The 24,921-nt window shown below is 42.8% G+C and overlaps 2 protein-coding genes across 2 annotated transcripts in view; one reads left to right on the top strand and one right to left on the bottom strand.

Moving 5' to 3' along the window:
* Positions 1-7,823, top strand: part of LOC120017686 (protein FAM13C-like) — a 17,225-nt gene extending 9,402 nt beyond the window's left edge. The window contains exons 6-14 of the mRNA XM_038960610.1: positions 1,552-1,765; positions 1,902-2,043; positions 3,021-3,102; positions 3,329-3,537; positions 5,609-5,692; positions 5,820-5,927; positions 6,038-6,240; positions 6,368-6,469; positions 6,866-7,823. Coding sequence (XP_038816538.1) covers positions 1,552-1,765; positions 1,902-2,043; positions 3,021-3,102; positions 3,329-3,537; positions 5,609-5,692; positions 5,820-5,927; positions 6,038-6,240; positions 6,368-6,469; positions 6,866-6,989 — 1,268 coding nt within the window. The 3' untranslated portion in view covers positions 6,990-7,823. The remainder of the gene's footprint in view (positions 1-1,551; positions 1,766-1,901; positions 2,044-3,020; positions 3,103-3,328; positions 3,538-5,608; positions 5,693-5,819; positions 5,928-6,037; positions 6,241-6,367; positions 6,470-6,865) is intronic.
* Positions 6,587-24,921, bottom strand: LOC120017687 (phytanoyl-CoA hydroxylase-interacting protein-like). Its single transcript, XM_038960611.1, has 5 exons — positions 24,693-24,921; positions 12,986-13,182; positions 11,151-11,325; positions 10,894-11,011; positions 6,587-9,380 (listed from the first exon to the last, which is right to left on the bottom strand). The coding sequence occupies exons 1-5, from the start codon at positions 24,796-24,798 to the stop codon at positions 8,834-8,836; spliced, it is 1,143 nt and encodes a 380-aa protein (XP_038816539.1). The 5' UTR covers positions 24,799-24,921; the 3' UTR covers positions 6,587-8,833.

The raw sequence follows: 24,921 nt of genomic DNA, 5'->3' as shown, positions 1-24,921 counted from the left end.
TGGTGAGTACCAGTCTTATGGATTATATCAGTCTTATGGTTAGTATCGTATCAGTCTTATGGATGATATAAGCTCTCTCAGTATTCGCTTTGGGTGGGTGTGTCTCATGCTTGCTAGTCGAGTCACGATGCACCAGGATACAGTTGGAGCATTGGCCCATATTCACAAAGAGTGAAGGAGTGCTCGTCTGTGATCAGTTTTGTTTCGTGGTATCCAATTGTTAGGTGTTACTGTCTTGTCTCATCGCTGCAACTCCCGTACGGACTCGGAAGAGGCGAAGGTCGAGAGCCATGCGTCTTCCGAAACACAACCCAACCAAGCCGCACTGCTTCTTAACACAGCGCGCCTCCAACCCGGAAGCCAGCCGCAACAATATGTCGGAGGAAACACCGTACACCTAGCGACCTGGTCAGCGTGCACTGTGCCTGGCCCGCCACAGGAGTAGCTAGTGCGCGATGAGACAAGGATATCCCTACCGGCCAAACCCTCCCTAACCCGTACGACGCTAGGCCGATTGTGTGCCGCCCCATGGGCCTCCCGGTCGCAGCCGGCTGCGACAGAGCCCGGGCTCAAACCCAGAGTCTCTGGTGGCACAGCTAGCACTGCGATACAGTGCCTTAGACCACTGCGCCACCCAGGAGGCACTTGCTGGACCATGTTGACTCCAATGCTTTTCACAGTTGTGTGAAGTTGGCTGTATGTCCTTTGGGTGGTGGACTATTCTTGATATACACAGAAAACTGTTGAGTGTGAAAAACCCAACAGCGTTGCAGTTCTTGACACGCTCAAACCGGTGCGCCTGGCACCTACTACCATGCCTCGTTCAAAGGCACTTAAATCATTTGTCTTGCCCATTCACCCTCTGAATGGCACACATACACTATCCATGTTTCAATTGTCTTAAGGCTTAAGAATCCTTCTTTAACCTGTCTCCTCCCCTTCATCTACACGGATTGAAGTGGATTTAACAAGTGACATCAATAAGGGATCATATCTTTCACCTGGATTCACCTGGTCAGTCTATGTCATGCAAAGTGCAATTCCTAATGTTTTGTACACTCAGTGTATAATATAAAATATGCCATTTAGCAGACACTTTTATCCAATGTGACTTACAGTCATTCGTGTATACATTTTACAAATGGGTATTCCCAGGAATCAAAACCACTATCCTTGTGTTGTGAACACCATGCTCTACCAACTGAGCTACAAAGGACCAAAGTGAAGGACTGAAGTGAAGTCAGTTGTTTTTGACATAGACACAGACTGACCAGGTGAATCCAGGTGAAAGATATGATCCCTTATTGATGTCAATTGTTAAATCCACTTCAATCAGTGTAGATGAAGGGGAGGAGACAGGTTCAAGAAGGATTCTTAAGCCTTAAGACAATTGAAACATGGATAGTGTATGTCTGCCATCCAGAGGGTGAATAGGACAGGTGCACAATTACATTGCTAGCTTTTCTATCATTTCAAACCTGTTGGTCTTCATTTAATTTATGTACTTTGACCACTGTTGTCTCTTTCCATCCTCCCTCTCCTCTCTGTCAGAAGCTAGTCCGGTCCAGAGGCCCCCCGTGTCTCTCTCTGAGGGCAGTAGCAGTGAATGTCTGAAGACCCCTAGTCCCAGTCCTCTCCTTCAGCGCCTTGCAGTGGGTGACTGTCCCGTACCGTCCCCCCGCAGCCACAACCTCAGCTTGGGCCATCGCTTCAACACGGACCCTGAAACGGCCCCCTCCCCACCCTGCTCACAACACATCAGGATGTATGAGACTGTGTCCAAGTGTTGTGTGTTTGTGTTCAGTTTTTGTATTTGTGTGTGTGTGGTGGTGCTGGACGTGTTTGTACGGTATGTAATGGATAATGGTAATTTACCGTTCTAGCTCTCCCTCCCTCCTCAGGGCTCACTACACAGTGAGGACTGAACCAGCAGAGGGCGCAAACAAGGCCCCATCGGTCACGACGCTCAACAGACACATCCAGAACGTGAGGAAGAGGATCAGACGCTTCGAGGAGCACTTTGAGCAAGAGAGACAGTACAGGGTGAGACAGTGAAACCGTGAAACATTATTTACAACCCCATTATAGCCCAGAGCCCAACCTTTTAGTTTCTGAATGAATCCATAGTTTGACTGATGATGGTTTTAGCGCAGACTGTCTCATAAAGACAAAGGAATGTATTTCCTTCTGCTGAGTGAGAGAATCAAAGCCACAGACAGTCATATCTCCTCTCCCTCTATGCCAGGCCAGTTTAGACTGATTCAAATAACGCTCTCTTTCTATCTCTCTGTCTGTCTCAGCTGTCTGGGGCTGAGAAGCAGACTTGACTTCAGTTTCCTTTCCTAAAGCGCAAAGTCAGCCCAATACCAGCTGCACAGAGCCTTTGGAAACTGAAATCCAGCATTTTTTGCGACAATGTTGTAGATTTTCAAAAAGTTCAGCTACAAAGGTGCAGAATTATGGGGAATACACATCAAATATTATTCCTGATAAAAAAACATAATAAAAAATAAGCACATTGTATGCGGAGACAGTGAACACAATTACACACATTTCTCTTCTGATGAAAACAATGTGTTATATTCTGTGTACACTTAACATTGCTTTTTTCCCCCACTGATGACATTTAAAGTTTTGTGAAAGGTGTTCTAAGATATGCAAATCAGGTACTAAGGCAAGACAATTATCAGAAGTTCTGTAAATGTATTCAAGCATTTGATTATTGCTGTTCTATAGATACGTTTCAACACAGATCCAAAAATTGCTTGTACGCAAATGAGAAACTGTAGACCGATTAAAGGACAAGACTTCACCTACTGGACGTTTACAACCATTACACTTCTGTCTTTTCCAGGGCTGAACTTCTTAATCCAGTATAGCGCATATATTTAGTGTGGCTCCACCTAGTGTTTATGGACTGATAATAACGATAGGATATAATTTGCCAGATACAGTATGATGAACATACTTTTTTCTATGTGTAATATATTCATGAGGTGTGTGTTGTTTTTCTGTGACAGCCAGCACACAATGATAGGACTGCCCATCATGAGGTGTCTAGACTGATGCGGGACCTCACCAAGTCTCGAAAGCAGCTCAAAGGTGAGTCCTTGACGAGGTGCAATCAGATGTGTTTAGAAACCCCTGTGTGAATAGAAGCTGAATGTAACACCGAGACACACCACCTGGTGGCTGTAGAATGAATGTTGTTTATATTCGTTATTTATGCCATTTTGATGTTTTTTTCTTTGTGGAGGAAGGACATGTATTCTGAATCTATATTGATATTTGTATGGATGTTGTATATTATCAAATGGAACCTGTGTAGAGCTGAAGCTGAAACAGTGTGCAGAGGGGCTCAGAGAGCAGCAGAAAGGGGGAAACACAGGGACATGCAGGTCCACAAGTGAACCCAAGGGGGCGATGGAACACTACCACAACAGTAACAACAAACCCTCACTGGAGGAGACCATTGATAGCCTGATGAAGAGACTGATGGAGAAACGAGAGGAGGAGGGACTGCCTGATAACATCAAGGTAAAACCCCACATAGTGGTAATGCGATGGAAATGTACATATAGGCTGTGAAAGGACCTATTCTCTTATAAAGATTAGGCTACTCTTGATTAGCTCAAATCAAATGTTATTGGTCACATACACATGGTTAGCAGATGTTATTGTGAGTGTAGCAAAATGCTTGTGCTTCTAGTTCCGACAGTGTAGCAATATCTAACAAGTAATCTAACAATTCCACAACAACTGCCTAATACACACAAATCTAAGTAAAGGAATGGAATAAGAATATAAAAATATGGATGAGCAATGACTGAGCGGGATAGGCTAGATGCAATAGATGGTATAGAATGCAGTATATACATATGAGATGAGTAATGCAAGATATGTAAACATTATTAAAGTGGCATTATTAAAGTGACTAGTGATGCATTTATTAAAGTGGCCAATGATTTCAAGTCTGTATGTAGGCAGCAGCCTTTCTGTGTTAGTGATGGCTGTTTAACAGTCTGATGGCCTTGAGATAGAAGCAATTTTTCAGTCTCTCAGTCCCAGCTTTGATGCACCTGTACTGACCTCGCCTTCTGGATGGTAGCTGGGTGAACAGGCAGTGGCTCGGTTGGTTGTTGTCCTTGATGATCTTTTTGGCCTTCCTGTGCTGTAGGTGTCCTGGAGGGCAGGTAGTTTGCCCCCGGTGATGCGTTGTGCAGACAGCACCACCTTCTGGAGAGCCCTACGGTTGTGGGCGGTGCATTTGCCATACCAGGCGGTGATACAGCTTGACAGGATGCTCTCAATTGTGCATCTGTAAAAGTTTGTGAGGGTTTTAGGTGACAAGCCACATTTCTTCAGCCTTCTGAGGTTGAAGAGGCGCTGTTGCGTGTTTAGTTTGTCTGGAAGCAAGACGTGTAGTTCGTAATTGTCTGTAGACCCTGCCACATACATCTCGTGTCTGAGCCGTTGCGACTCCACTTTGTCTCTATACTGACATTTTGCCTGTTTGATTGCCTTGCAGAGGGAATAACTACACTGTTTGTATTCGGCCATATTCCCAGTTATCTTTCCATGGTTAAATGCGGTGGTTCGCGCTTTCAGTTTTGCGCGAATGCCGCCATCTAGCCACAGTTTCTGGTTAGGGTAGGTTTTAATAGTCACAGTGGGTACAACATCTCCTATGCACTTCCTTATAAACTCACTCACCGAATCAGCGTATATAAATCAATATTATTCTCTGAGGCTACCCGGAACATGTCCCAGTCCGCGTAATCAAAACAATCTTGAAGCGTGGATTCCGATTGGTCAGACCAGCATTGAATAGTCCTTATCACGGGTACGTCCTGTTTGAGTTTCTGCCTATAGGAAGGGAGGAGCAAAATGGAGTCGTGGTCAGATTTGCCGAAAGGAAGGGCGAGGGAGGGAGGGCTTTGTATGCATCGCAGAAGATAGAGTACAATCAATATGCTGATAAAATGTAGGTAGCCTCGTTCTCAAATTTGCTTTGTTAAAATCCCCAGCTACAATAAATGCAGCCTCAGGATATATGGTTTCCAGTTTGCATAAAGTCCAGTGAAGTTCCTTGAGGGCTGTCGTGGTATTGGCTTGAGGGAGGATATACACGGCTGTGACAATAACCGACGATAATTATTTTGGGAGATAATATGGTCGGCATTTGATCGTGAGGAATTCTAGGTCAGGTGAACAGAAGGAATTGAGTTCCTGTATGTTGTTACAATTACACCACGAGTTGTTAGGCATGAAACATACATCCACGCCCTTCTTCTTCCCGGAGAGATGTTTATTTCTGTCGGCGTGACGCAAAAATAATCCCGGTGGCTGTACCGACTCCGACAGCATATCCCGAGAGAGCCATGTTTCCGTGAAACAGAGTATGTTACAATCCCTGATGTCTCTCTGGAAAGCAACCCTTGCCTTAATTTCGTCTACCTTGTTATCTCTGGATTGTAACATACTGGACATGAGCTAGTAATATACTTGGAAGCTGTGGGTGTTATTCTGTCAGTGTAATTGTGGTGTTGTGTATTAGTTTGGTTCTGGCCTGGTGTCTGACTGTATTACCACTGGTGTGTTCTTGCAGGAGATGACTCCAGCTCAGATGGCTGTGGAGAAGGTCACCCTGCAGAAGTGTCTGCTCTACTTTGAGAGCCTGTATGGGCGACCGGTAAGACTGCCCAGTGTTCCTTGTAAATGTCCTATTTTGTGTAGCTTCTTTATTTTGTGTAGCTTCTCAATGACAATTGCATATTGTTCCGAGTTTTTTTTTTAACCATGTATGTGTGTGTTTTCAGAGCACCAGACAGGAGAAGACTCTGATGAAGCCCTTCTATGATCGCTACCGCCAGGTCAAACAGCAGCTCCTGTGTTCACCCACCACCATCCCCGTCATCACCACCATAGTGAGTCTCTCTCTGTCACACACACACACACACACACACCACACACCACACACACACACACACACACACACACACACACGTCTCTCAGCCTCTGTGCTGTTTCCCTACAGGAGGAAGAGGAGGGTTCTGATGAAGAGTGTGTGAAGGACAGCACCTGGCTACCTCATACAGCACTGCGTTGTGTGTCTTCAGATGAGTCACTGCGTCTGCCGCATAGTGAAGTGGCCAATATGCCCCTGGTGTCACCTCTGGAGGAGATCAAAGGTCTACAGCCGCCCAGTGTCACCACTGCAACACTGCACGAGGCATCAAGGTATGCTCTCCCAGGTGTAACTTCTCTCGCCAGTGCAAAGGGGTTGATTTGGGATTGGGCAAGTGAAGTGTTGAGGCCTTGCTGTATGTATTCAGTCCTCTCCCTGACCACTTCTACTGTACTGTAGGTCAGAGTTACTGGAGCAGCTGAGGGTGACGCGAGCTGAGAAGAAGAGACTCCGTTCAGCTCTCCGAGTCTTTGAGGACCACTTCTACACACAGACCGGCCGGTAAGACTCGTTACACTTCACTTTTTGCTTTTCCTTTAATTTTCTTTTAATAAACTGGAACATTTGGTTTTCATAGTTCAACAATGCCTTGTGAAAAACAAAACATCCACCAGAAGAATTAATCAGAATCACACAACAGCATGATACACATTTACTGACGTTAATACGACACAAAGAAGTACTTGGGAGAGAGACGGAGAGATAGAGACAACTGCTCTGAACTATACACATATTTTGTACATGTAGCGGTTTTTGAAAGTAAAATAAAATGTTCCGATTACAATACTTACTGTACAAAGTTATCTGAATAAGGCAACACAGGGACTATACCAGTAATGAAAGCTGCAGCTTATCTGAAATGTTAAGTTAGTATTTTTCTCTTCCTCGTCTTTAAAGGGCTGCCCAGAAAGAGGACCGTGGGCCCATGGCAGAGGAGTACTGCGAGTACAAGAACTTAAAAGCTAAACTCCGTTTGCTGGAAGTCCTGCTCAGTAAACGGGATAGTCCGAAGACTGTTTGAGCCTCCTTCACAGTGGGACTTTTATTTTGAAACAGGTTTTTTTTGCTCACTTTATTGGATTTTTTTTTTCCCAGAACAAATTTCAAAGTGAGATAGCGGTACTTCTGGTAATGTTTCATGCGATGCTTACATGGTGATGCACTTTAAATGACTTTGATGTTGACTGACTCTCACTTTGGTTAAGAGTGATGGCAAGAGTGCCACAAGAATTGCTGGGCCACATCCAGCTATTTTTAGTCCCTTAACAAGTCCTTTGTTATTCATGACAAATTATACTTTTTGTATGCTACTAATGTAATTATAATATTTTATGAAACTGATGTAGCGAGTGTAACACTTTCATTTTAAGGAAAAAAAGAGAACAAATATATATCACAGTTGATGTTAGATAAATGTTATTTTATGCTATTCTAAGCTATTTTATGGCACTTTATTGTTACTTGCATTTTGTTCTTGCCAAACTAATGTCGATATAACAGGTACGTAACGTGGTCTACTACGTTAAAATGCTGCTCTTTGAAAAGTGCAATCTTGGCACGGGGGATATGTCATCCGAATACACAATCCGACGATCCTGTAGAATGTTTGTGCATGTCAATCAGTTTTTAGTCCCACATTGTACTATGATATGTAATAGTTCATAGTTGATATGATGAATTGTGGAAATTCAAGTTATACATTACCTTGGAAAAAAACTAACTTGTGAATGTTGGCATAGTGCAAGTTACTCAAATCTGTGTTGTTTTCTCCTGGTTGTGTTTATCATCCAAAAATGTCATTCTTTACTAGGATCAGAGCTCTTGACATTGTGCACTTCTGGTTTATATGTGTATATATCAGTAAAAAATAAATATTTTTTCACATTACTTTACTAAACACAGTTTATGGTTTCCTTATAACTAGAATAAATCAAACGTAACATTGCAGAAGGGTAGCTGTGGTAGAGTGAGACGTCACCGCCACATAACATTGCAGAAGGGTAGCTGTGGTAGAGGAACTGACAGACTCAGTTTTCAAAGTCATGCTGTACATACTGCATCATGCTCTTAATGGTTACCAAGTAGTTCAACTTGATCTCCGAGTTAATATGCTTTAAGTGGCTGTTGCATTAGTATTGTTATTCTACAGCAAGTTATGTCCTTTTGTGTTACCTTTGGCTTAAAGATGATGACACTGCAGCCCTAAATTAGTACCAGTCTCTGCCTGACAGAGGGAGGGAGTAACTTAGATCTGTCGGATCTGAACCATTCTAACGCCTTCCAGGAGAGATGGGAAAACAGGAACACAACCATCTGTCTACCTGGACTGAAGTGAACAACAGAACATTTGAAGAGGTCAACGGGAGAAGGAGACGTTTGAAAAACAACAGGAGAGAAAATCAATGAGAAAAGCTGTGTGAATACATGCACGGAACAATGTTTGGTTAGAACATTTAAAGGGATCAGTCAGTGTTGGCTAGCGGTTTGGATGATGCTGACCAAGGCTTGTTAGGATCCCACACTTCAGCTGTAGATCTTTCAGTTGGGGCTCCTCCCTCTTTTACATGGTTTCTCTTCTGATGGGGAAGGCGGGAGGGATGAATAGAATGCCACACTTTTGGGAGGGTGGTTCCTATGAGGTTGAAAAGGAAAATGGATGATGTGTGTGTGTGTGTGCGTGTGCGTGTGCGTGTGGACTGGGAATTCTAGCACCCTACCCTGTTGTTAAATTTCTTTCACAGTCTGGGTCCCTCTCCTGCAATGTTCTTCTTTTGGGAGGGTGGTCCTTTGTGGATATAAAGGTGGGTAAAGGTTGGGGTTGCGTGTGTGTATATCTGTGTAGCACAGGTGCAGTCCAGTCTCCCACTAGCGTCCCACGCTGATGTTGCAGGTCTTGCAACTGGGGTCCTTCTTAGCATTGACGGTAGACAGGCTCATGAGCTGGTGCCCGCTGATCTCTGCCACCGTGCCCAGCGCCAGGTCCACGGGCTCTGTGTAGATCACCTCCAGGATCACATCCTGGGCGTGCCGGAAAACCAGCGCCCCGTCGCCCGCCTCCTCGTCCACCGTGCAAGTCAGGAAGTGGTTGTTGGTGACGTCGAGCGCTTGCAGCCTTGCCTTACAGAAGTCATCGCCGGGCGAGCCCTGTGGGGCCAACACTAGGATGACGTAGTGGTAGGCTGTGTACATGCAGTAGAAGTCCCCGAAGTAGAGGTTAGTTTTGGGGTTGAACAGGGCCTCGGCCTGGATCTCGAAGCGTGTGCGGCCGTAGGGGGAGTCCTGGGGGGGCTTGCCTGTGTTGAACTCTGTGTTGCAGCTGAAGTAGAGGCCCTTCAGCTTCCCGCTGATAGGTGAGCCATGACTTCCACTGTTGTCCTTCACAGCTGGCAGCATGTGGTTCCCATGCACCTCCCTGGAGAGGAGACATGGACAACTGTCTGAGTAATCACTATACTATAAGTTATTACAATAAATGTATCATCGATACAACCAGGGATTTGGGTAGCAGCTGAATCCTACTGAAAGCTTGTCAATGTGTCTCTTGACTACGCAAACAACCTATTCAGAAAGGATGCATTTCGGGAAACAATGAGTAAAAAGACTGATCTAATCAATGTCATCTAGTTAATCTACTATAAAAATGAATTGCTCCTCAGTTTTCTCACTGGCAAACAGACCTTTCTTTGCCCCTAGACAGAACTCAGACAAAAAAAACGGACAGATAGATTGTATTCGGCAAGATCTCTGGATGCCAACAAATGAATAGCAGAAACTTGAAAGCACCTTGTGAGGTTTAAATTGGCAGTCATATCCTATGATGCAAATCTGAGCTCCAAAGGCTTCAATTATTGGCGTAATTACATTGGTAACACTTTAAAGGTTGCCATTATAACCATAATTGTCTCTTTGTCATGGTAACTATCTAATTATTAAGGTCCCATCCGGGTCATCATAGGAAAGGCCTCATTTTACTGTCCTTGGGTGTATTCTCCACGAGATGAAGCCGTTTCTGTATAGTTTTTCACCATGCTACACCACAGAGAAATTCAAATACGAGAAGATAAAACTAAAGAACAGAAAGTGCTCTTATCCCCCAAGAAGAAAAAATACATAATCGGTTAACACATCAGCAAACAACTAAAAATACACCAGACTTCTCTCCTCTCTGTCTCTCTCCTCTCTCTCTCTCACTCTGTTCCTCTCTCTTTCCCCCTTTTCCATCTTGCTTTCCAGTCAGGTGCTTGCTACACACTCAGCTTCCTCTTTCATCAGAATATACTTTAAAAGGCTTTGTATCCAGCAATTAAAGCTGCTACGTTTTAAGACTGGTCCAACGCATGCAGTCATTGGGGAGGTCATTTGTTCCAGCAAACATATGCGCAAATGCGAACCCAAAAAATTCTACCTAACTTGTGCAAGCTGCTGTTATATAAAATAGTAATTCAGAGGTTTCCTGACCATGGTACACTTCTAGTTCCGAATGCAGAAAATCCTATAAGTAAACAAATATCCGGAACGGCTGTTTTACCCAAATATAATCTGCTAACCTAGATACTTTACTTGTTGTATGATGCAATGTAAGCAGAGTTTTTTTAATGGATTTGGAGGCAGTTTTTTGCAATAATACCTTTCTGTTGAGCTTAGACTAACTCCCCAAATACAGAACTAGACTTACACATGCACAGCCTATACTATCTGAGTATATATTAAAAACAGCATTAAGCCATACCATCTGGACCACTGCCTTTGAGCTTTGAGAAAAGCCTATGACAATTTCAGTTACAAGGGAAGGAGGTACAGCAAAGGGTCATGTATCTCTATATTACGTGATTTCCCCGTATTATACCGTTTTTACATACTGTATCATAACGTCAGAATAAAACTGTGCTGGCTGTTAGGGCAGTTGTGCCGACGTTCGTACGTACCTGGCCTGGTCAAAGTACTCTTTGTTTTGATTCCTGTAGAACACAGAGAAGCGCAGCATCCTGCCTGCGATGACCTTAGCCTTCTCCAGCAGCTGGGTTAGATGCACCGTGGAATAATCTGGAAACAGGGGTTAGGATTAGCCATTAATGAGAGAATACAGCATGTAGGCCTATATCAAATAAAGATAGAAGGTTTTAGGGATAGGCCAAAAAATAAATGCTTTGTTTCCCTGTCCCTCTTCTGCCCCCTGCCTTACCGGCGGTGGTGAAGTCGATGATCTCGCTCCACTCTGACACGGCGTAGTCTCCGTCACTCTGTTTGGAGGCAGTCTGGACGGCCACGGTGTACTCCGTACGCGGGCTGAGGAACCAGTGACCCCTCACTGTCATGGGCAGAGGCACTGCCTTCGCCACTAGCTTGGTGGGGACATCCTGGACAGGGACACCGGCAGACAGAGCTTAAACTCAACATACACAAAGTTTACAACTCTACATACAAAACACAAACTCTGAATAAACACATTATTCACCGTTCAGCTGCAAAAGCAACATATCAGTAGTGGCCTCATCACTATTGATACAGTATATTTTAATGCCACGCACAGACCAAAACACTAAATCAGCATAAATACAATGCTTAGTGTTAAAGGCCCAGTGCAGTCAAAAACGTGAATTTTCTATGTTTTATATATATTTCCACACTATTAGGTTGGAATAATACTGTGAAAATTATGATATTGCCCTTACACTGTAAGAGCTGTTTGAAAAGACCACCTGAAATGTCTGCCTGTTTTTGTGGGATAAAGTTTTGGCCTGTCTGGTGACATCACCAGGTGGTAAATTAGTTAATAGACGAAGAAGAAAGAGTTCCAAACCTCTCTGCCAATAACAGCTAGTTTTCAGTTTTCCCCTCCTCAGTCAGACCACGCCCAGACAGTCACAGAACAATTCTTGCTTGAGAAATTGCTCTTTGCTATGAAGCTATTTTTGTTTATTTTTGACCATTTTAATTGAAAACAATCACAATAAGGTACTTCATTGTTGCCCAGAAATTACTTGATATTGAGAAAAAAAACGTCTGAATATGACCTTTAAGCTGCATATATGACATGTATAGACTCCTGTGGCGTTCCCCTTCCCCCATCTCCTCAATATTGATTTAATGTATGCCATGGAGCCTAGTACTTCCTGTCTCTATGCATTAGCAGGACATAGATTGGGCCCGCCCTGCAATATTACACCAGCCCTGTGTAGCGACAACAGCAGTACATTAATGCACAACATTGGCCCTGCGTGCTGTAATGAAAATAAATGCATTCTATCTATGTATATTCACACAGAGAATGGGAAGAAAACCACTTCCTTTGGGGGGGGGGGGGGGGGGGGCTTTTATGTTCACTCCACCCAGAGTGTGAATGGGAGACTGATGAAATAGATCTGCAAAAATGTTACATTAGATGCATTAGATTAAAGGCTGAAACAGCAGCCATATTTGTGCAATTAGTCTCTGCTAGCGCTGTGTGATATCATTCATGCTCAGGGCTTAATCTGTTAGAATACAAAAGGTTCCCTAGTGTGGGAGTGTCAGTTCTGCTTCTGAGCTCTGGTAAAAGGTTATCTATCCTTTGTTTACATTTCGATTTGAGTAATTTAGCAGATGCTCTTATCCAGAGCGAGTAAGCTGGAAAAAAGTAAAGTGTGAGTGTTAGTTAAGCAAAAAAATTGTGGGGGGATTGATGAATTATTTAAGATACTCTCCGTTTATATACTCATTACGCCTGTTACACAACTTGTTTGGGGTATAAAGGTTACGATGTGGGTACATACTGGTTGGTGTTATAGCTCAAACTAAACAACTGGCCTTATCATGTAGAAATTATTTTAGAGACAACTTCAGGCTCTAGGGAGTTTTTTCTAGTCTCTGTGCTTCTGCATTGCTTGCTCTTTGGGGGTTTAGGCTGGGTATCTTAATAACTTTGTGCCAACTGCTGATGTGAAAAGGGCTTTATAAAATACATTTGATTGTATTATAAACTGTGAGTTCTTCCTTTGAAATAGCCTAGTTGTTGTTGTGTGCGTGTTAATAGTTTACCTTGTGTTTGAACTTGTTGGAGTTCTTGTTCTCTTTCTTGTTGAGGTCGATGAAGTAGTGAGTGATGCGCTCCTTGACCCGGGGCTCCATGTCCCAGCAAATCTTGAAGGAGTCACATGTGATGTTGCTGATCTTGATGTTCTGAGGGACAGGAAGCTCCTCCATCTCTACGATGCCGCTGTCCTGTGATTTATTGCCTGTGGCACAGGGACAAAAGGATTGGTTGGGCTTTAATGCTTAAGGAGATGAGAAATGTCTCAATTATATTTTACAATTTAGAGAACTACTGACGTTTTTTAAAATTTGAGACACCTAATACATAAGATAGGGCCCTACAGTCCCCTACAGGGAGCACTTCCACCACTCAGCTGCCTCTGTGCTCTGTGGAGCACTTACCAAAGAGCGGGAGCTCCACCGTGTATCTGTTGTCATGGCAACGCTGCAATCCCCTCAGATTACAAGCACATACGGTGTTAAATATTTCAAACGCTGATGATTATAGTGACTCAACCCAACACAGATGGATCTCTTAATAAAGCCTCGCTTTTCTCTTTCATGGAGGACATTTTTCTTTTGTCACACACAAAGAAAATGAAAGTAGATAGAAGATTGCTCTGATAAGCCTTTTGTTCAGGGTTTGTCAGACCATGTTCCTCAGTATCTAGTCCAGCACTCCCTATTTTGAACAGGTGTGTGTAGCAAGGAAAATTCACAATTTCCTCACTAAATGCATGTTTAGACACCTTTTGGTGCTACAGAATGTCTACGTGTTCATGAAAATGTCATAACACACACACAAAGACGCACAGGAATAGAAATAGCCTTATACACCAAAACAAGTGAGTGAATAAGAGCTTTGTAACATGGCCATGAGAATCCACTACACACTAAAACACCTACTCAAGGCATGGCAACAATTTGTTTTCTGTGCAAGCTCTGAATACAGGAACTAAATACAAGAGCAAGAATGTGGAATTCTGGGGTAATGCATGGGACTCAATTATCAATGGGAAAAGCAGCGGACCATGGAACGCCTATCTCGGACCATGAGTTTTGAGGCGAAGTGATAATTGAGTAATTCCACAAATTGGTTCATATGGAGTTTTTACAAAACATATAAACCATATCATTCATACTGAGGTTATTGAACTAGGCATGCAAAAATGGGTTTCTGTCAAGGGGCATTTTTCAACACAGGTCTTCTGCTCTGTGCTAAACAAACTTCTGTAACCGCTAGGCTATCTGCAAACACTGAACACTGGTTTGAGAAAATTAAGTGTTGGCCAACAGCAAAGCACAGAGTAAAACCCAACCAGCTTTTGGATGGCTGTTTAGCACCCATCCCACACAGCCCAAGCCACTGTGCCAGAATGCTGATTTAGCTATTCAGCTGTTTACACTAATCCCACCTCATTAACCTGCAAATAGAGGAATTACACTGGCACTGGCATGGTACTACGACTGTGATAACGGTTGTCTCCCCTAGCTATCTTAAGATGAATGCACTAACTGTAAGTCACTCTGAATAAGGGTGTCTGCTAAATGACTAAAATGTCAAATGTAAGCCTGGCTAATGCTGTCAACGTTTGCCCACATAACAGCATTACAAACTGCTTTCGTTAGCCTATGGCGATCTAATCACACAGAATTAGGTCTAGGCCTAGTATGACTAAACTGTGATAATGCTGTGCTAAATTACTCAAAATGTGTGGCAAATTATGTCCAACTAAAGGGACACACACAGCTCTGTAAAATATTATACCTTTGTTTCTAAAGAAGCTGATACCAGTAGGAAGGTACTTGCTGAGCAATATTGAATTATTGTACATTTACTAAACTAAATGGGTACCAACTAGTCAACCACTGAATTACGTAGGCTATTTCCTCCTGACAAATAGGCCTAAATGCATGATCCTTTTGATGTGATCCATCTTCACAGTCTGTGGAGGTTCTTTACTTTGTCTGGCCCTCTCCCCTGAGAAAGAGGGATAAATGGAAGCAGGAGGAGAGGGTCAGGTGATGATGGGATTAAAGACCTCTTTGCACAGAGGAGGTCTAACAGACAGACCGTGTTTGACTCAGCAGCAGCACCAGCTCCTTCTGCCTTCCTCTCCAAAGGCCCTCCTGTGGGGCTGCAGTCTGCTCAGCCCTGGACCTAGATTCACCACACCAAAGCTACTGGTAACTAACCGTTCTATCTGTGACTACACTATACAGTCCAACAGAACATCACTCATTATAAACAGCCTCTAGAAATGTAAACACAATTCAACCCATGTAGTCCCACCCGGCCTAGAAGATCATAATCCCAGTCAATGTGAAGGTGAGTCCATTGGTTTAATTCAAATGAAAATGTAGAGCTAGGTATAGGCCTAACGTTATACTTGGGACAATTTGCAGGATATGCCCACCCCCCAACATGGAAATGTGATGGATTTCGTATGAACATTTGTCCCCCAAGCTATGACAGTTAACGTTAGCTAGCTAGCTAGTCAGAATGCAAGAAAAAGCATCTAATTTCCAATCCTATTTTTTACTTGTTTCCACACAAACCAATGAAGCAATGCAGGCGGCAGGCCAAGCCAAGTTGGGCAGCTAGCTAGCTATCCGCTCCAGTCCGGATGTAAGGAAGTTAAGTAAACATACGAAATAACTACCCAGCAGCATTTATACGTAGCTAGATTGTGGGCAGGGTCCCACTAACGGACTATAAACTTTCATCGTTTTACCGCTATATGTAAAAATGTAACAAGGTCGAGCTTGTTAGCTAGCTAGCCATGTGCGATCAAAGCACGTGCACGGGTAGGCCTACTCAAATGAGTTATCAAAGTAACAAATGCGCTATTTACGTTTGTCAGAAGTGCAGTAATTTACCCCGCAGCTAGCAAGGTTGTGGCATGAAATAAATTGAGCTAACAATACAAAGCAGATGACTCAAATCAAAGAAGGTAAAGACAGAGAGCTGGACCTCCAAAGTCAACTGTATGAGACTACTTTTGAAAGACATTGATACAGTTCCAGCAGACTTTTAGGCTGGGTATCTGTAAAGCACTTTGTGACAACTACTGATGTAAAAGGGGCTTTGTGAAATACATTTGGCTGATTGACTTTGGTGCAGCGAGGGAACAGCTGCTGCGATCTGTGGTTGCTGATTTGGGGCGCCTAATCCATAGCTAGCTAGCTAAAGTAGTTAAGAAAATGTACATGTAGGTCTATATAACATACGTTTTGTGTAAGTTTGTATTGTGATCAGCAGCATGCTCTGTCTATACATCAGGTAGAGGCATTACTCGTATAATTCCTATCTTCCCTGTGTCTCTCACTCTCTGTCTGATCAGGGGCAGTATGTATTTCCTGTCGCCGCATGCCACTGGCCACGAGACACACTAGTTGGCGCTGTTGGATACCCAAGACCCTGCCTCCCTGTTGCTGTGGGTCATCAGCCTCCTGAAGAGAGAGGATAAATCATCATGGTGAGAGCACATCTGTCAATAAACAATACACAACAGTGATTTCTCCTCATTAATTTCCTGTCTTTTCCTGTTGCTTAGTATCTGAATGTTTCTACATTTCAGGTTTGATTGAAAAAGTAAAAACAACAGCAACAACCAACAATCACATCCATAGAATGAAGGTGGAGCAACAGCGGTGGGTAGTGTTCTTCTTCCAATGGCAGAAAGGGAAAGGGAGATACCTAGTCAGTTGTACAACTGTATGCCTTCAACTGAAATGTGTCTTCCGCATTTAACCCAACCCATCTGAATCAGAGAGGAAGAGAGGCAGGTGCAACCATCCCTTGGTTCTGCTGATCCCACAAAGTTCTACTACTGTGAAGAACTCTGTGTTCATTATACATCTGAAATAGTTTGCTCAATTGAATGTTTGAATTGATGTTCTATATAAAAAAGAAGTTCATAAATATTTCTAAATCCCAAAACATAACTATTATACAGTGTGGTTATAGGTAACCACACTGTGAATACAACTAAGTAACTAAGTCTTTGACCACACTACGCGGTTAATTTGGTGAGTAAAAACTCATCCTACCTACCCATTAATGTTCTAATAAAACATAGTCGAGCATTACCTAATGGATTCAACATTCAGTATTTTGTTATCATTTTACTATACTGTATGAATCATAGAACGCTCGTCTTGCTTTGATGGAGCTGTCGGCCTGTTTGGCCCAGGCCTTGTGGTACTGTATCTACGTCAGCCAGGACTGCCGTAGTTGAGTATTATAGGTGTTCTCCCAAGCTAACCTAGTGCGATGGTGATCCTAGCCTGAGGCCTAAAACTAGCTGGCTTCCATAATTAACATCAAGCAATGGTCACAGACAATTTGTGTTTAAGGCCTGTTCCGTTCGACAGGCTTGGAGGTCATTGGAATCAATATGCCTATTAGGTAATGGAGGCTGTGACGTAGCCTCTCAGATGGACGGGTTGCCTCCTACAATGTATTAATGTTCCAGCATACACCCTAGGTCTGGAATTTCCCAAACTAGCCCTGACTGCCAGACTAATGGTGAGCTCACATAGTGAGCATAATGATGTTCAGTGTTAGGTCCTTAAAAAGGCATTTACCAATGCAGCATAACTCAGACAGCTCAATAGCTCATCAAACCCAAGAGAAAGGAAGCCGTGGAAAAGAGAATTATGCCTGGTGGGGAGACGAGCCTATGGAAGGACATACTGTATACATTATTTCCATTTCTGAAATGGCATGCAATATATTGGTCCATCATTTCAGAGGATTATAAATGAGTCTTGTCATACTGAAGGCTCTAAGCCAGCCAGCTGTCTGGTCTGTGAAGACACAGCTCACAGTTATGTCACCAGCAGATTGCAAGCTTATTCACACAGGTGCAGCAGGGTGTTTATCACTTTGCCACATTTTGAAATAGAAACATTGGCATGATGCAGGTCTCAATGAAATCCGCATTGCCGTATTTATGCAGTAGCTTTCAGAATACAATCTGTCTGCTCTGTAAATAAGACAGTGGTTTGTAAATAAATACATGAACATTGGTATAGCAGGTTGCATTTAATTAATTGAATCCATGGCTCACAATCTCATCAATTACATAGAAGGCCAGGTAGCATGGCCAAGAATCGCAGTTTGCTGCAAATGTGTCCTTTACTTTAACCTTGTCAAATGAAACTAATTGAGTACTGCCCTTTAATTTGAGCAATATGGGGAAGTTAAACAAAATCAACAATCAATATCAACCTACTTAACATATATACATGGCTTGTCTTGTGATTTGGGCGAGGAGTTTTCCTGAGTGTCGACATGACCCATAGGCTATAAATCACAGGAGGTTGGTGGCACCTTAATTGGGGAGGCTGGGCTCGTGGTAATGGCTGGAGCGGAATTGGTGGAATGGTATTGTCGTGGAAATTCACCACTAAGGACTCAAACTCAATGTAAATGAATCAATCTTTATTATCACGGCCGGAGATGTTCACAAACTCAATCCTAGCTTGATGAAAACTCTGACAAGGGCTTTCCTTCTCAGTCCTTTTATACTGCTACACAAACAAGTCATATAAGCATGATTTACATTATTCATTATTAATGTTGGTTCCTGCAAGTGACTGACGAGGCTTCATCTCTCAAAACTGGGACCTTGAAACTGAGATACTTCTTTTGGTTCGCAGAACCGTGTTCTGGGCGTACTGACAATTGGTTTGAGAAGGATGTCACAGTCACCTGCACGAACCAAGATAGAATGAAAGGAGATGCTGTGTACAATTCAATGCTATCACTTCAGACAACAACATTTTCCCTCACAGTATCAAATACATCAAACACGTCGTTGCCATCTGTTTGAAGCTATTCCATTCGCTCCATTCCAGCCATTGTTATGAGCCGTCCTCCCCTCAGCAGCATCCACTGCTATGAATTCAAAGTCGAAGCATTATAGGTGGTTGGAAATCCGGAGGTACTGTCTAGACAGACCATTTGTTTTTGGTTCATTCTCACGCTAAAAGACTCCAACACAACACTATAAACACCAAGTACGATTCAGTGCAAGACTTTCAAAATACACTGGCAAGATAGCACAAGCTGAGAGTGAAAGCGGTAACATCTTACTAGAAGTGAAACACAAAGCTCTGTTCATATGGCTCCATACAGATACTGTGTGTAACGCATTACTCCAATAAAATCACAGGATAATTGAGCAACAAAGAAAACAATAAAATAGAAACAAAAACAGAAAACAATGAGTAAGAATGCAGAGTGAATGACTAAATAAAAAAAAAAAAATATCATAAAAGAAGTTCAGCTCTAAATATACCCAGCTGTTCTAGCAAATTCATTAAATCCAAAAGGCCTCTTAGGGGAGGATGAAGAGGTGAGTCATTGTGTTTCGTTTGCATAGAATTAGCATGTTTAACCAGAGTGAGAGGAAATTATGTTAAATCCCTCAACAGAATACTTTGGCGTAAAAATCAATCTTTTATGGAACTGTTTACATAGCATTGTTGATATACACGTCATTTATAATTTTTATCAAGAAGACCCTTTTACCTAAATAACCATTTCAATTCCAACATAATTTTGTCCCCCCAACTAGTTTACACAATCTGTTCACAGCAAAGGGTTAAATCCCCAGAGAGCTGGAAGTGCAGTGTCTGGTCTGGATGAGGTGGAGAGCAGCAGCAGTGTAATAAGCCCCGTTTACACCTAGTGCTAACATGCTTTCTTTGTCCTGATCTTGTGCACATTCTGATTGTGCCCACATTTTGATACAAGTGTGGATGATTAAAATACACATTGTGTACCTCCGGAGGTAGTCAGGGACCCATTGTATCTGGATATCAATCAAGTGTAAACAGATCTTGATAGTCAAACCATTTAAATTATCATTATACCGGCCTCTAAAATAATTGACAGGTAGCACCATTGACTTATGGCATCAATAAAATGCCATAAAATAAATACATATTACATTAATATTATTCTGAAAGAATATCAGTCAAATAATTTCCATACAGGACGGCACCAGGAAATCTGGCCACAATGTGGACACAGTGGACGGATAAGAGACACATTTTAACATTGACTAACTAACTGTTCGGATTGAGCAGATCACGAAACCCACATTTTAGTGCAATGTGTAAACAAGGCTACTGCCAGACACAGACACAGTCATGGGGCAACTGTCCACACAAAATATGTGCTCTCATGCCTGCTTACTCAGATGAGTTGTCAGAGTGCCAGGACAATAAATCATAACAAATCTTTAAAATTATTTGTAAACACTACTGGTATGGTATCAAGAGTATGACTCCATTTCCCCTTTCAGTTCCTGGATTTCTCTCATAAAGGCTTCTCCATGGTTTCCACTGGCTTTTAGGGGATTTGAGTCTAAGCCTCTTGTTTAGTGTTGTTAGTATATTTTAGAAAAACAAATGGCATCAGGCCTGAGATAATGTTTGGTAATATTGGGCTCTTGGGGAGGGGGCTTATGGCTACTGTTCATTTAGTTGGTGCTGCTGAAAGACAGATGGTAGGCTCAACTCACACATACACAACCAGTGTCTGACAGTGAGGCTAGCTAGGATGGTGTCACAGCTGGAATGGGAGGATGGCGGTTGGGAGGTCTCTTAGAGAACAGACACAGCTACTTGGTTAAATTAATGTCACCCATCCATCATGGTAACTTATTGAATTGGTGACCACTGGACATAGACGGAATACATATAAATTGAGATTAGACCTGGTTGGCACACATTTGATTTGGTAGACAAGTGGGCCTGAATTTCTTATACAGCATTCAAAATGGATGTTTGGCTTTTTAACAAAGAATAACAGCTCCTTCAGATGGTGATGTCAGTTCCAGTTATTTTATTTCTCTATGCAGTTCTCAGAGCTCCTCTTGAGACAGAGGGGAAAGGCTCAGTCACGTGTGCCTTCTCACATACACTACATTACCAAAAGTATGTGGACGCCTGCTCGTTGAACATCTCATTCCAAAATCATGGAGTTAACCCCCCCCCACTTTGCTGCTATAACAGCCTCCACTCTTCTGGGAAGGCTTTCCACTAGATGTTGGAACATTGCTGCTGGGACTTGCTTCCATTCAGCCACAAGAGCGTTAGTGAGGTCGGGCACTGATGTTGGGCGATTAGGCCTGGCTCGCAGTCTGCGTTCCAATTCATCACAAAGGTGTTCGATGGGGTTGAGGTCAGGGCTCTGTGCAGGCCATTCACGTTCTTCCACAACGATCTCGACAAACCATTTCTGTATTGACCTCGCTTTGTGCACAGAGGCATTGTCATGCTGAAACCAGAAAGGGCCTTCCCGAAACTGTTGCCACAAAGTGGAAGCACAGAATCGTTTAGAATGTCATTGAATGCTGTAGCGTTAAGATTTCCCTTCACTGGAACTAAGGGGCCCAAACCATGAAAAACAGCCCCAGACCATTATTCCTCCTCCACCAAACTTTACAGTTGGCACTATGCATTTGGGCAGGTAGCGTTCTCCTGGCATTTGCCAAACCCATATTTGTAAGTTTGACTGCCAGATAGTGAAGCGTGATTCATCACTCCAGAGAACGTGTTTCCACTGCTCCAGAGTCCAATGGCGGTGAGTTTTACACCACTCCAGCCGACACTTGGCATTGCGCATGATGATCTTAGGCTTGTGTGCGGCTGCTCGGCCATGGAAACCCATTTCATGAAGCTCCCGATGAACAGTTCTTGACATGACGTTGCCTCCAGAGGAAGTTTGGAACTCGTTAGCGAGTGTTGCAACCGAGGACAGAAGATTTTTACATGCTACGCGCTTCAGCACTCTGCCGTCCCGTTCTGTGAGCTTGTGTGGCCTAACACTTCGCGGCTAAGCCGTTGTTGCTCCTAGACATTTCCACTTCACCATAACAGCACTTACAGTTGCCAGGGGCAGCTCTAGTAGGGCAGAAATTTGATTAACTGACTTGTTGGAAAGGTGGCATCCTATGATGGTACTATGTTGAAGGCCACTGAGCTCTTCAGTAAGGCCATTCTACTGCCAATGTTTGTCTATGGAGATTGTATGGCTGTGTGCTCGATCTTATTCACCTGTCAGCAACGGGTGTGGCTGAAATAGCCGAATCAACTAACTTGAAGGGGTGTCCACATACTTTTGTTTGTATATATATATATATATATATATATATATAGTTTATATCTGCTGCTATCCACCCCCACTTTATACACATCACAATGCTAACATATGGGATAGGCCTCTGACGAAGCCATTTGCTAGTCTGGGTTGACTTGGGAATCCTCACGTTTGTGTTGACGATTAAATATTGATCATATGCTAGATCATTTGACAGGTTTGCAGCACTAAAATAAATATGAAATTTAATGTTTTATAAATACATTGGGGAACATTTCCAAGAGAACTGAATGTATTGTATTTGTAGACAGCAAACAGTTCGTAAAAGCTTGGGCACAGTCCCTACATTTGAACAAGCCTAAGAAAATGACATGAAAACATAACCTTGAAGATTTAAAATGATACTAACCCATCAAAACAGCTTGCTTCAAGCTTTAGTCTGTCAAAGCAGAATAAACTACATGTGATGTTGAGGTATAAGACCTCAAAGCTGTCTGTGGTGTTAATGAGAATGCTTTTTCAGGAGATCATCCTGTCCTACACCTGATTTATTCTAAAACCATGATTTAAACTGCTTTCATGTTTATATGGTCTGTCTAGTAGGTATGGTTTTATTGTTATCATGGCATTGGCCCTATCATCAGTGACCCTGGATCAGAGATATTGAAATCTACATGGAAATAGGAGTGTTGAAAAACACAAACCCATGATGCTGATGTAGGCTATATCAAGCATCATCAAAGCCAGTGAAGAAGTAGCCTGTCTTGGGAAAAGAGCTTCATACTAAAATGACAATGTTGTGTAAAGGATGCAGACGCCTGATTATAATCCTGTCATTTCCCCTCAGGATCTGTAAAGTAATGACAGAGATTGTTGTGATATTGTACTATAAACAATGGGCAGCTCAAGGACACTTAGCCACTATTTACCCAGTATTGCCTGACAAATAGGAGAGTGCTTGTTTGCTGCAGAGGGGCCAATACAAGTACAAAGCACAGAGCTGGCACCAACAACTACGTCCCTCAGAAAGTCCAGCGTATACCATTACTAAAATGACAGCTTTTAAATCAGGCCAGAGTTGTATAAGAGGATATCAACTGCATCCCACTAAGCAGCAGATGAGAAAATGAACCAGTGCAAAAGATGCTGGCAGGGTCTAACTGCCCTGCTTGTGTGGTCCTGTGAAGACCACCATTGACTACACAGGCCCTAGACAACACCCCCTATGTACAAATCAAAAGCTCAGTTTAAGATGCTCACTACCAACATTTTTCTAAAAACACATCTTTAGTATTTCTGTGACTAGGCCATACCTTATAGTTTGTCGATTATTGTCTTGTAATGCAATGAATGCATTGAGTATGTGTCATCTAGCATATTATGGAACAAATGGATTTGTCCATGTTCTTTCTCCCTCTGTTGTAAAATGATCTAAGGAATTAGAGTGAAGGGTGTGGATGCTCCATGTCCTGCTGCACACTCCTTTCTATTGGTGCAGCCATCTTTGAGCCCAGTCTTCCAGTGATCATGACTTGCTATTTTTTCCATTCAAATCAGCCATCGTAGGATATAGGCCTACACTTAGAGAAAAGTAGCCTAGGCTAGGCCTAGCAACAGCTGGCCTCCATCTGCATGTATTTCTCAAAATGATCTCAATGTTGCAAAAATAAAAATCCATCCTGGTAACATATAGGCCTAGTAGGCTAACTTAGGTCCTAGGCTACATCATGCATTTGACATCCAGTATTGAAATGTTCACATACAATTGTCATATTAAGCTACAATTAATAGGCCTGGTATCGAAATGTGAACTTCAACAAAGCCTTTTAATGATCAGACCATAATGTTTGAGCCATTGTAAAGCGATTCCTCTGTAGCATACATAAATAGTTGTCTTCTCAACCAGCTAAATCATCAAATCATGTAGCTTTTCTTAGTCAGAGCCTGTTAAATAATGCAATTCAAAGCTATCCTTGTATTGGGCTTGTGGATGTGGTTTCTGAAATGAAAACAGCTCTAACGGTAGGCTACTTCAATATAGACTATATATTTGTAATTTTAAGCTTTGTTCAGAGCTGCACCAGGCAATAATATCCTTATCTTAGTCTATATCCATTGGAACCTGTGTAAAAGCGCTTTGCCGACTGCTGTCCACGTCCATGGTTCTGAAATGGTGAAACCCCACCGTTGCGCCAAATTGCTTTCCTAGCATTTTTCTGATATGACCATTTCGTTTCGTTGTGAAAACCTAAATGCATAGGCTCCATAGATAGGGTAGGTTATGTGAAGAAAAATCTGTGCATTGACGCCCTCGCCTATGCCGCTGATGCAGCAGCGCACCGGTCTCCATCCAATCCAGATAAACTGTAAACATGCCCATATTGTTACACTTTCATCATAAAATAAGGGCCAAACAGAAGCGTTATGCACTTCTTGGACACCTATTCAGACATTGTGGCACTACTATAGAGGGCTATCATCTTTCATTATCTGATGTCAGGGAATCTTCTAATGCACAAAGAATGAAATTTGTGGAAAGGGATGGGGGTGATCATTGGAATTACAACGCCTAAACTACATGTATTTTGTGCTTACCCTCTCGCTCGCATAACTGTATCGCATCCAAGCTGAGGTTCTTGATCATGCCCTCACACGGACTCATCGGGCTAGTTAGGTTGTGTCCCAAGTTTGGAACCTCCATTTCTGCAACAGAGCTGGGATGCCTCTCCTGGAATCTCGCTGATTTTTGCCGCAGGACTTGCCTTCCTTCACATTCGGTGAAGAAAGCGAGAGAGAGAGTGACCGGTTCCCAGCCTCTTTGCTC

Source organism: Salvelinus namaycush, chromosome 22 (genome assembly GCF_016432855.1).
Source record: "Salvelinus namaycush isolate Seneca chromosome 22, SaNama_1.0, whole genome shotgun sequence".
NCBI classification, from domain to species: Eukaryota; Metazoa; Chordata; class Actinopteri; order Salmoniformes; family Salmonidae; genus Salvelinus; species Salvelinus namaycush.
This window is presented reverse-complemented; position numbering and strand designations above follow the sequence as displayed.

Bases quoted from the DNA above. Each gene is read 5' to 3' on its own strand.
- LOC120017687 (XM_038960611.1), bottom strand. From the start codon at position 24,798: ATGGAGGTTCCAAACTTGGGACACAACCTAACTAGCCCGATGAGTCCG. The intron at 11,326-12,985 runs GTAAACTATTAA...GTCCCTGTCCAG, and splicing joins CCAACAAGTTCAAACACAAG to GATGTCCCCACCAAGCTAGT. The intron at 11,012-11,150 runs GTAAGGCAGGGG...CCCTGTTTCCAG, and splicing joins CATCGACTTCACCACCGCCG to ATTATTCCACGGTGCATCTA.